Source organism: Mytilus californianus, unplaced genomic scaffold, assembly GCF_021869535.1.
Source record: "Mytilus californianus isolate M0D057914Y unplaced genomic scaffold, xbMytCali1.0.p SCAF_3, whole genome shotgun sequence".
Lineage (NCBI taxonomy): Eukaryota > Metazoa > Mollusca > Bivalvia > Mytilida > Mytilidae > Mytilus > Mytilus californianus.
Genome location: NW_026262679.1, coordinates 55759356 through 55772915, shown reverse-complemented (window position 1 = coordinate 55772915; position 13560 = coordinate 55759356). Strand labels below are relative to the sequence as shown.

General features: G+C 30.5%; 1 protein-coding gene across 4 annotated transcripts in view; it reads left to right on the top strand.

Moving 5' to 3' along the window:
• The first annotated feature begins 9301 nt into the window (after positions 1–9301).
• Positions 9302–13560, top strand: part of LOC127734925 (anaphase-promoting complex subunit 4-like) — an 89415-nt gene continuing 85156 nt past the window's right edge. Inside the window, exons 1-2 of one of the 4 annotated variants that reach the window (XM_052244967.1) lie at positions 9302–9422; positions 11893–12038. In XM_052244967.1, the coding sequence (XP_052100927.1) occupies positions 11922–12038 (117 nt within the window). In that variant the 5' untranslated portion in view covers positions 9302–9422; positions 11893–11921. Of the gene's footprint in view, positions 9423–11887; positions 12039–13560 lie in introns of all 4 variants that reach the window. The other 3 variants (XM_052244966.1, XM_052244969.1, XM_052244968.1) reach the window with 3 other exon arrangements.

Sequence of the window (13560 nt, the reverse complement as noted above, 5' to 3'; positions counted from 1 at the left end):
AGCTATAAATTAATACACAAAAATTATATTGCAAATTTATCCAAAAGAAAAAAATCTTGTAAAATCATAAAATACTCTCAAAGAGAGTTGTGCACATATTATATAAAAAAACAACAGCCTCTGTTAACTATCCAGGACACCAGACTACTACATACTAGTATCAGCCTGGACTAATAAAGTGCAGTAAATGTCAATTACTTAGATAAGAAATTGTGATTTACCTGTCTTTCGCTAGACAATGGACTGTTGTGCCCTCTGTCCAGGGACTAAAGTGCTACACTTGACAGTTAGCCCTTAGACTCAATAATTGTACTTTCCTTGTAGTGTTTAAAAGTGACAGATCAGAAAGTGAAATCAACAAGTTGATTAATAAGTTAATCTTGATCCTAACAATGATGTACCTGTAGATATATTTTATAATTATGGTAATTATCCCTGCATGTCTACAATAGAGCACCATTCCATATCAGTGCCAAATAGACAGGCTAATACTAATTTAATAAAAGTAGATGATGAATATCATTTATTTTTCAAATGTGATAGTCATATTCATTGAAATTTAAATTTCTAATCATGCTCAAGGATTTGTATAGTGACAAATCCTTGTCATGCTGATAGTTTATAATTATAATGGCTTATAAATACTTTAAAAAAATCAAAGATTTTACTAATTCCTTGCATTTATCTAAGTAGAAAATTCATATATATTTAAAATGTGTCTAATTTTACTTGTCAATTTCAAATTTAAAGATTTTGTTTTAATCTATCTCTAACTGGAAGCCAGAAGATCATTTCCCATCTGCAAAATAAATGCTAAAAATCAAAGACAATCTAAGTACAACAAACAAACAAATATATATATATCTATTCTATATTTAATTAACACATTTATTATTACATAAACTGCAATGAAGCCATTGCTATCAAACTATTATGGGTTGATTCTGGGACTATTATTTTCACATTAGTATGATAGTCCCAGGTTGGTTTCAAAATATGCCAGAATCAGATAATTTAATTTACACTTTCAAAACTATGCCCAAAGGAACATTACAAATCAAATCTAGCTAAATTATATTAGTGCTAATTAAATTTACATGATAAACTAGATTATCTTCAACCATTTATCAAGACAAAGAGTTTAATATCCTTTAGAAAAATATCATCTTTTATGTTTTTAATTAGCATGTCCAAGCCAAAAATCAAACAATTAACTATTTGTACTGATGTAATAATAAAAGCCTTGTTTATAAAATGATTAGGGGTCAACATTTGTGATGAATAAACAAATATTGCTATACAATAGTTACCAAAGCTAACAATTATGCAATATTTTTCTCATGTCAAGAAAAATCTTACATTGAAAGTTTGTGAAAAGTTGTTTGATTTCAACTTTAAGCATGTTTGCCATCTATTATAATTACAGATTGTTTAATAGAAGTATAATGAATATAAAAAAATATAAAATTGAGAATGGAAATGGGGAATGTGTCAAAGAGACAACAACCTGACCAAAGAGCAGAAAACAGCCAAAGGCCACCAATGGGTCTTTAACACAGCGAGAAAATTCTGCACCTGGAGGCGGGCTTCAGCTGGCCCCTAAACAATTCAATGAAAATGGACATCACACTAAACTCCAAAACATATATAAATGAACTAAAATTAAAAACATACAACACTAACAAAGGCCAGAGGTTTGTCCAGACATGAATGTTTGTCCTGACATGAATAAGTCATGAGGGGATTCAATTTAAGGGCATACGTAACAGTTTTGATCCCACGGTGATTTTTTTACGAAAATTTGCATACAAGCTATTTGTCACCTAGTCAATGCAAATATGTAATAAAAAATATACCTTCATGTGTTACTTTAAGAGATAAATGGGGTCAAAATTTTAGACATTTACTCAAAATTTTGTTTTTTGGAACATTTCTATCCTTTGGATAGATATACCTAACTTTTTTGTTTCAAAAGATAAACACAATAAGATTATTGTAAAAACATTTGGAAATTCTCTTTTACATAGGCATGCTCTAAATTTTTATAACAATTCTTTGAAAATAATTAATTAGTTTCAGGATTTTAGGAAAAAAACGGAATTTTTTGCTGTATACTTATCTAATTTTAAAAAATCTCATCAGTGACTTTTTCATAAAAATTGGTACAAATTATCTTCATACGTAATCAATCCTAATGTCATTTTAAGAAAGAGGGGTCCATGAACTCGTTTTCAAGTTATATCAGTCTGAATGATAAAAATAAGTCGAAAAATGCATCTTTTCCCGATATGTCACAGATTGACGTCGCGAAAAATAACATTTAATGTTGGCAACGTCATTATCTCCCCTGTAACTGTATCGTATGCCCTTAAATGGTTCCCTATATGCCCAAAGAAATCTTTATTTTCATCCCCTAGTAATTTTCTTTTTCAGAATTGAGTTTGAAATTTTACAATCTTCATAAAAACTTTTTGTTTTGGCTAACAAACTGGAAAATCAGGCTTTTATAAATATAAGGTGTACATGTGTGAGGCCAATTTTCAGGTAAATTTTACTGACTCAATAAAATTTTTTCTGGTCTGGGGTGAAGGGCTTTTGGTTACTGTAGTAGCGAAACTTGACTTTTATGGTTGAGGATATTTTTACACATTGATCATGTTGATAGGACATTTTAGTGAAAAAATCTTACATTTAGGGCCAAAATACAGCCCATTTTAGCAAAAAGTGAAATTATCAATTTCAAACAAAGCGTCCATATAATCATATTAAAAACAAGGCTTCAGATACATTGAATACCCTTTGAATCATGTGATTGTAATATTCAAAGAAAAAAGAAGATTGCTAGACCATATGACATATATATAAATATTATTACACAAAAAATCGAGGTAAACAGCAAACAACTATGATACGAAACTTAGTAACAGTTTATCGTAAGAGATTTCAGGAACAAAAATAATAAGATTACAACTATCTACCTAATAAGGTGATTACATTGAAATAAAGCTTAACGTGTCAAACCTTTTAGCCCCAGGATTTGTACGAACGTGTGAGAGCCTGATAAAAAAATGTAGAAACACACTGATAAAGAAGACAGGTGACAAGACTATGTCAAATGGAAAGAGAATGACACAAATGACATCTTAGATGCTATCTGCAACACATATGCTTCTTTCTTCTATATAAACAAATATTATTTAATAAGAGACGGCATAGTAGACATCCTTGTATAATACCTTCCAACAAAAAAAGTTGTAACTATGTCCAGTGCACTAATCTGTATTGAACAATTTTGTTTGCAAAACAATTTTTCTTTTTAAAAAATTTTTTTTTTTTAATAGAGTTAGAGCAGCAAAAATTCATAAAAGTTTATATATATACATTGTACATGCAAATATTACATGCTAGCTCCCAAGATGATACTGTAAATTTAGAAATTATTACATGCATTTATTATTGTAGAAAAATTTGCAGAATTGATCATTGCGATTTCAGGAAACCCTACATACAAATACTCACTGCAACCAGTATCAAAATATTATCGTGAAACCAGTTATTTCTCAATAATAAAAACATTTTTAGAAAATGCGCACCGCCTGGAGCAGCTGGATACGACCGCAGAGGTCGAAATATGAACAGTTGGGGCAAGTAATGACACAATATTCAAGCTTGATACAGCTCTGAATTTGGATAGTGAATAAATATTTGACACATTATAGATTTCTGACACAGAATAAATGTGGTCAGATAACTTAAAAATTTGAAATGGGATATTTAATCTACTTAATGGTCCAATATCCAAAATCTAATTTCATGTTTAGATTCAGCATATAAAAAAAAAACATGAATTCAAACAAAGTTTAATGTTGGACCCTTTGGACCTAATATAGACTAATTTGAAAACAGTGCCCAAAATTAAAAATCTGAATGCACAGTTAGATTCAGCATATCATAGAACCACTAGAATTCAGTTTATGATGAAATCAAACAAAGTCTAATTTTGGACCCTTTGGACCTCAATGTAGACCTATTTAATTAAGGTGGTACCTAACACTACAGGGAGATAACTCTGTAAAAATCAGCTAAACGTTTTAATCATGTTGTATTGTTAAGGAAATATCAAGATTCTCAATGATCAAAATTAGTGTTTGTCAAACTGCTATATAACCAGTGAAATTTTTCTGATAAAGTGGTTGGTTCAAATTATTTGAAATTTTTATATTTTTGTCAAAGGGTCAAAGTAAACATTTTGTCAAATTTTTAGAAAAATTAAACGAGCCAAATTAGTATTAGTCAAGGTGTTGGGTACCACCTTAAAAATGTCCAAATATCCAATATAGTATTACATGGTAAAAACCTCAAACAATTCAAGACTTTAAATTAATCCTCATTGAAATTGGTTAAAAGATTTGTATTTATTTTCGATTGAAGATTTCTTGCTGTTGTGCAATACTTTGCTGTTGTGCAATAACTTATACACAAGTTATTGCCGGAAACTAGAAAAATGCCTTTTCTGGCCCCTTTTTTAACCCTAATTCCTACACAGTTAGGACCATAACCCCCAAAATCAATCCAAACCTTCCTTTTGTGCTATTGAAACTTGTGGTTAAATTTCATAGAGATCCATTCACTTAGTCACTTATACAAAAGTTATTGTCTGGAAACCAAATGTCTTCGGACCACGACGACGACATGATAGCAATATTCGAACGCAAATTTTTTGCAGTCTTATAAAAATTATTGAATTAACAGTAGTCTGCAGAAAGACAAATATATATCATCCTACTGAGTACTCAGTAATATGATTCTGAACTTGAGCTGACAAGTCTTTAATCTTACTCCTGTTGTGTGCTTGACAGAGAATCCCAACATATCAATTTTGAAGTCTTTGGTTTTAACCAAATGAGGGATTGAACCAACAATCTCTATACTCAAGGTGAGCACAAGACAAATTCAGAAGCGAATTGGATAAGATTGATACAAATGATGATCAAAACAGCCAACATGGCCTATTGTCATGTTTGTGTCAACTAAGGGATAAAATTGAGAATGGAAATGGGGATAAATGTCATGATCATGGTAATTTTGAGAAAAGTACTAATGATCAGTATACTTCATTGAATCATAGATCTCTATAATTTTCTTTACAAATAATCCATGTACAGTAGTACTCAGAAAGGGACATGGTCATTATCTAATATCTATGATGCACAGACTTTTGGGGGTATGAACCCCCCTTTATCTTATTAAGGAGAGGTGCAGCACAAATAAAATGATTTTTATTATAAGATTAAATTGTTAATGCAAGAATACAAATTTAAGTAGTTAACGTAAGTACCACATGAAGGCAGTACTGTAGTTATCTTTAAGTAAAAATTTGTTATGACTACACAGAACAGTACTACAAATAATGGAAACTTTATCCCCAAGTTTTTGTAACAAATCGGTACTTTATTTAAAAAAAAATAATACTTAGAAGTTTAGATACAATGAAGATAACACATTGGAAACTATGTAATCTGTTTAAAATTAGACTTGATAAAATGGCATGTTGGTTAAAAATAAAAGGATTAATAAATATTTACTATAAATACCAATCAAAATGATCTCTAATTTATCAATTCGTAAGCAAAAAGATTATTCACATTACTATGATAATCTAGCAATGTTAAAGCCAGGAACAGTTAATGTATGGCTTCATAGATAATGAATATATTATATCACAAAGGTATGAGAACAACTTACTAGCTAGACAAACCTAAAAAAACAGACAAAAAAAACATTTAATAATACATTCTTAGAAATCATTGAAAGAGTTGTCTTGAAATTGAGGTGGGAATGTAACCTGTACAACCCTATTAGGGCTCATGAAATATAATTTCACTACCTACATGATTTGGTGAATAAGAAGACACAAAGAATGAAATGATACATGTATACGAGTCGAAAGAGAGAAAAATGTTCTGCCAAAAAGGCTTTTAAAATTTTTATTGAAATGAAAATTTAAATAGTTTTAAACCATTTGAGATCATTAGCCAATATAAAAGAACTACTTTTTCTCAATGCAACTTAATAGCCATTTATTTCACATAGTCATAATATTATACATGTCATGGATTTTTCTAGCCTTACTCAGGGTGCCATAAAAAGACTAAAATCCCATGAGAATTAATTCAAAATCATTATAATCTTAAAGAACACTTGTTTTTATTCCCAAATGACCTAATTTTGCTGAAAAAAATATCAAACATGTCAAAATGGCAATTATCATGTTGAAAGGACCATTCTTAAAACACCCTCATAAACTGAAAAATCCTCCATGAGGAATACCTTACAATCTACATCAGCAAATTTTGGTGCTGTAGTCATGGTAGTGTTTGTTTTATCCAGCATTACACACAGTATACATTTTAATTAGTATTACCTGAGACTGATACATAAAACATTAAATATCTTCTTTCCAACCATATGAAGACTATTTATCATAAATTATTAAGGAAAATGTAAAAATGATGCACCTCCTAAAATTAAAATATTGGACTAATTTGCCTAAAAAATGAAAAGTTCTCTAACTTTGGACTTGTAACAAATGAGCTGCATCAGATAGAAATCGACCTTATGCAAATGAATATCAATACACCTGATACATTTGTTAACCAATTTTGGGTTGAAAAAATCTCTATGGGAAAGTCTGTAACTGTTTGAAAATTGAGTTGTATAAGAACCCTACAAAACAGACCCAAATTCATCTTTTATTTCGTATGAATTTTGAATGTTCCAAAATCAATCAGTCTTATACATGAACATGATGAATATGTATGCGTGTACTTGCACTAGGTCGACTTCTATCCAACGCAGCTTAATGAAATTATGGAAATTAAATATACACTATGGTTCCCTGCAATCATTCATCTTTAAAGTCATATAATCTTCAGACTTCATCAATATCAAAAGACAAACATATTGAAAGAGGAAAGTGAAAAAAGTAGACAATGTTAGAACAGGGAAATGTCCCCTAAAACAGCAATTTACAGGTAATTTTGCCGTACTACGAAATAGAAAAATATTCCTAGTAGCATGTCCCTTTATAAATATATATTGATTCCAGAAATTACACATGACTTTTATGATTAAATCTTATCATGCTAATGATATTGTGATCTATTACAGTAGCACTAATATGATAACATAGCATTGATTAACCCAATACATAGGTGTCAGGTAAGCAATAGACAACAGCAACAAATTAGAACAGAACAAAAGTGAATACTTATGTCTTTTTTTTAAGTGTCAGGATATTGGGTATATATATCACAACTGTCTTTTTTTTAAGAGGTTTCTCATTCTAATCATGAAGTACACAGTTTTTTTTATCTTTATTAAAAATCACACAGTATAATGTATTTTCTGGATTCATTTTAAGTTTTCAACATTTTTTATCATGTTAATATGTAAGTCTGATCTAATAGCTTGAAACTGTTTTAACAAAAGCTTTTAAAAATCCAAAAGACCATCCATGGTCGTTCGTTTTACAGTTGAGGTTTACCATGAACGAATATCTACTATGCAATCATCATTCATAATTATTAATATATAATTTAACTGTTCATCAAAACCACAACAGTTATGGTATCACATGCAATCAACACTAGTTAGTCTAGAATAAGCAAAACTTTAAATGAATTCCTGCCCTAAATTCATCCCATAAGATTGCAAAATTATTTTATCTTTAAAATTTTTAAAAACTTTTCATGCAAGTAGTATCAACTAGCACTCGTTGAACAACATCTGAATATGGTACCTTTAGGTTTTTACTTTCCATACAAGACTTGCCTACATATGATTTTACATAGATGTTACCGAATATCAAAATAAGCTTAACTTCACAAAAATCTTTAAGATAACATAGATGATCTTTCAGACTTTTGTTTTTATTTCAATTTTTGTGTCACCTTAATAGTTTCTCCCAAATTCAAAATTATAGGCATTTTGCACTTTAAATTTATATCATTTTTGGGATATTATTCACAAGGATATAATAGACCTTATCGCTATTTAAAAATCTGCACTGCTTGACCAAAGAATCTGCCCCTCTTGAACTATTCCATTGTGGCATCAGATATTTTCTGTTATGACGTCAAAACTTACGGGAACCTTTGTGATGTCCAGTAATGGCGGACAAATAGCGATAGGGTGTATAAGTCACTGATCCAAAAGAGTCCAGATAATAATAATGTCTACTTGGGGTATTTTTTTTATTTGATATTTATAATCCTTCATAGTCCAGATAATCTTTGACTTTGAAACTGTAACTCTTATGGTCCTTGGTAGTCTACTTAATATTTCTTGTTAGGCTATTTTATTGTTTTAAGAGAGCGTCACAGCACAAAAAGTCCAAGGTTACAACTGCAAGACTACATAATTATATGGACTAGGTCCTTGGGATACTTTTTTGTACTGTGTAACATGTACAGTGTAAGGGCAATGAATCGCAGCTAGTTCACATATAATTTTTTTGTTTTTTTAAATCCTTATGTTAATTATAGTACAGCATGTACATAAGGTCTAAGTGAGCTTTGGAATCAACATACATAATAAATTATATATAGGTCTGTTTTGTTACATCTTGTGATCCGTTCATTTGGCAATCGCCAATGGCAGTCAGCAGGGTTTAAGAACATCAGTTTTTCGACCTGCTAGTCAAATGCGTTTTGTTAAAATATACTTTTTCACTCATTTGGTCTTTTGGAAAATGTTGTTTGTGCTGTATTTTACGCAATCATAGGTTTGAACATTGTTTTCAATTTAGACTTGTTTATAAATTATATATATATTTATAAGTTATTTTTATAATAATGCAATACTAAAAGTTAAAACTACAAAATGGGTTTGATGAATCAACTTGATCATCCCCAAGTAAGATACTTGTACCTTTAATACAAGTAAAATAATGCTGGCTGTTCTTCGGTTCATTTAGACTTTAGTATGCAACGACTGACCGGTTGAACATGTTGAACGCAAAATAACCCGGACTATCATTTATAAAATACAAGAACTGACAGAAATTATATCTCAATACATTGGATGAAAAACGGAAATTCATATAAATATCAATATTAATCTAGTTCCCATCGATGCAATAAAAAGAGAATGTATACTTTTAAATTTACTTGCCAATATTGTTAGATTATAATAAAATCTGTAGTTTTCAAAAGTTGAAATGGCCGCTTCGTGTCAAAAAGTAACGGTGTGATCGATTGGATGATTGGAATGCATCTCGGACGTTGATTGGCCAATCAACCCGATACCAAGATGTCAGCCCCCATGGCTTGTTGACAATCACTGAGTCAGTGCACGAAAGTGTATTTTTCCTCAAAATACATTGTTTTCAAACATATATATCAAGAACTTCAAACATAATTGTACGTTTGAAATATTATTTTATGACTGACTTCAGTTAAAATCCTTCTCTTAAAGCCAGAAATTGGAAAAGATGTCACATCTTTCAATCCCAGCATATTATTATTAGAAGTTATAGATCAGATACAAAATCATAGAGACCCTGATATAAATTTTTAAATGAAAAAAAAAAAATCAACGGAGAAGGTAAAAAAAATTAATATAAGGAAGGTGTAACCTGTGAAAGGGGAAAACCTTTTAGAATACCTTACGATATCCTGTTAATAGAAGATTTATACATATAACAAATACAAAAATCTGCCTGATTGATCTGAAGTGAGTTCCCCCAGAGAACTCATTTTATTTGCCATGTTTGCTATAACTTTTAAGATCGCATGTTGATTAAGCTGAAGGCTCTAGATTCATTTTATTACCTACTAAAACAGAAAAAATTAATAAAAAGGTTCGTCCTTATTATTTATTTTGGTAATCAGTTATACAAATTTGTGGGAAGTTGTACAACTTACAACATACATGGCAGCGTCCGTCAACAGAACAGGATCAGGGTAATGTCCAAGTTCAACTTTTGGAAAAAAGTTATATTGCTGCTTAATTCATGTATCAGGTCAATATCTTTATAATATGTTTTTGTAGATTGACTTAATAACCCAATTGGTCATTTCTATTAAAGATTTATTTTAAATTTTTGATTAATATGCCTAAATAAAGATATTGACATATATCCTGTGATAATTTATGGCCTTCATGCAGCCTTATGCTACAATGTATATGGAAAGACTTGTTCAATAATATTCAAAATGTCAGTACATGTATTTAGGGAATTGTTCAATTTTTTTTCAGTGACACCATTTGTTATGATTTGGTGCTTTTCAGCTAAGCATGTGCAAAGTCATGACAGTACTGCTTATAAGTAAAATTTTTGTGTACATCTAATTTATTGTTATGTTCATGGTAGGCATTATACCACAGAATTGGCCCTATGCAAAAATTTCACTGTCCCATTGAAATGCTTTGTGTAAGGCTGTTAAATGCAAACAATGAAAACAAGGAAGATATGACTGCCTCTGGCCTTCTAAGGTAGTGTGAGGTCCAACTTTAAAAGAAAAAAAGAAAAAGGAGACACAAAAATAATCTTATATACATATGGTATTTAAGAAAAACTAGGTTTATAGTTTATAATAGTCAGATGGAATGACATGTTTTAATGCAAATCTTGTGAAGATGTCAGTCTTGTCCCAAGAAGCTTCATTTTCATTGGATGTTGAAATTTTATCAGTGGCTGTTGCCTCCACTGGATGTTAAGTATTTGTCAGTCTATCCGTTAAATCACACATCTTAAGCAATCAGAAGAAATTTTCAGTAGAATAATGAAGGGCAGTTGCAGCGGTATAACAAGGGAACATTACACGTTATGTATTTGTAATACAAATGATAGGGAAAACACAACTGGATTCATTATTATTCATGAGATACCAGTTTTCATGGATTTCGTGGGTATATTAAAAGTTTAGCCATGAATTTAAATGTTCAAAGAAGTCCAAGTTTTCTACAGTCTTGTATGCAGAATTCAAACCATGAAATCAAATATCCATGAAAACATAATTTTTCCTGAATCCACAAAAATTGGTATCCACGAAAATAAATGAATCCACAGTATCACATTTTTGCAGTCCTCACTTTCATAATGTGAAAAATAGTGTCTTTGATACATGAAAAGGATATGAAATATTACCAAAATTATTTGACATTACAATAAACCACAAAAACAAACTCCTCCAGAAAAAACGTAAATACAAAGAAAGACTAGAACAAAAACTCATGGTCCTAACTTGGTTATGACATGAAATTTGATGGGGTTAAACCAGTCTTAAATAAAACAAATCAAATTTAGAAAACAAGTCTTGTAATTTTAATGAATTACAAATACCAAGGAAAGTCTGTTGTTTTAACAGTGAATATAAAAAAAATAAACCAAAACTTGTCGTATGTTGAGAAAACTATGATTATTTCAGTAAATATTTATAGATTATTCTATTACCATTAAGGCACCTTTAAATATTATTTTATTGCCAAACACAATTGTCTAGTTTGCATTTGATTTTCTTTAAATTCTTGTGTCGATCCATCATATGTATGCATATAAAGAACATCAGAAGCTTTTTAATTTTTGTTTGTGTTGTGTGTTGTTTATGGTTCCACCTGCTAGTCAAATGCGTTTTGTTAAAATATACTTTTTCACTTGTTAGGTCTTTTGGAAAATGTTGTTTGTGCTGTATTTAGACCCCTCTACCAAAAAATTTGTTTTGCATGCACACGTATAAAAATTGTGGTTTTTATCCAACGCAATCATAGGTTTGAACGTTGTTTTCAATTTTGACTTGTTTATTGTCATTTTATACTTTAATATTCTGTAATCATTTACTTGATCAAAGACATGATATCTATATTCCTACTATTTTTTTTTTAGACTAGCTGATGCAAACCAACAAAAGCCAACAGAAATGTCAGAATCAACAGCCTTTAGGCAAATGGACGAGAAGCATGTTTCAGTTGATGTTCATCTTATGCTCTGGTCACCAAAGTTTGACTTAGTTGCACTCTCTAATGTTCAAGGGGAGGTAATTACTTAAATTAACGTTTGTTAAAACTATGTTCAAGGGGAGGTAATTACTGAAATTAACCTTTGTTAAAAATCTGAATGTGAAGTAGAGGCTATGATCTGTTAGATTGCTACACATTATTGCTTAATTTTCATTTCTTAAGGTTATAATGGAAGTACCAATACCCTGTAGGAAGTACTCTTGAATCATTTAGAATATTTTTTACAATTTCAAATACCTTTAGTACAATGGACTTCAACTTTACATGTGATGTGAACATATTTAAATAATAAAGTTAAAGGTGACTTATTGGTCCAAGGGAGGGGTGTATTTTTTGTTGGATTCTATTTTGTAAATTAATATACATATGTTCAAAAACTACAAATCTCATGTATCTCTTAACTAAAAAATAATAATGGGAGATCTCTGATTCTTGAATATTAAAAGTTAACATCTGTGAATGTGGATGCACAAACACACCAATATTTCAAATGTAAAGATAAATACTGCAAAATGTCAAATGTTATATTTTGAAAAATTTGTCATCATGGTCATAGATGTATCTACCTGGTCAGATTGTCCAACATTAATTTTCTGTTTTGATGTAACATAATTTTTGGTTTTGATTTTATGAAATCTAAAGATATAATTTATAAATTAAATTACTTAAGAAACAAAAGGTATAGTAGACTTATCTTACTTTTTTCAAAGGAACATAGCATTGTGCAAACCAAATTTTGTTTTGTTTTTAAACCTGCCTATGATAAGGGGTATTATGCTTTCCAGCCTGTATTCCATCTTGATCAGTTTAAAATTACTTGTCACATTAGTAAATCATAAAGTTGCTGTTACATCAAGTTTAAACTTAGTCATGTTGGTACAAATGTTTATTATGATGTAAACTTTTTGAAAAAATTGCTAAAATAAGGGTTTTGACCCAAATTTCATTGCTCATTGAAAGTTAGAGTGAGGCATGATGTCCTGGACACACACTCTTGTTTTTATACGACCGCAAAAATTTTTGCGGTCGTATATTGGTATGACGTTGGCATCCTCGTCGTCGTCATCGTCGTCGTCGTCTGGCGTCGTCCGGCGTCGTCCGAAGACACATTGGTTTTCGCACTCTAACTTTAGTTTAAGTGAATGGATCTCTATGAAATTTTACCATAAGGTTCAATACCACAAAAGGAAGGTTGGGATTGATTTTGGGGGTTATGGTACCAACAGTTAAGGAATTAGGGGCCAAAAAGGGGCCAAAAATAAGCATTTTTGTAACTTCCAGACATAACTTGTGTGTTAGTGTATGGATCTCTCTGACATTGTACCAAAAGGTTCCATATCACAAAGGGAATGCTGGGATTGATTTTGGGGGTAATTGCCTCAAAATATTAGGAATTAGGGGCCAAAAAAGGGGCAAAAAACAAGCATTTTTCTAGTTTCATGACAATAACTTGTGTGTAAGTGTATGGATCTTTCTGAAATTGTACTACAAGGTTCCATAACACAAAGGGAAAGCTGGAATTGAGTTTGGGGGTAATTG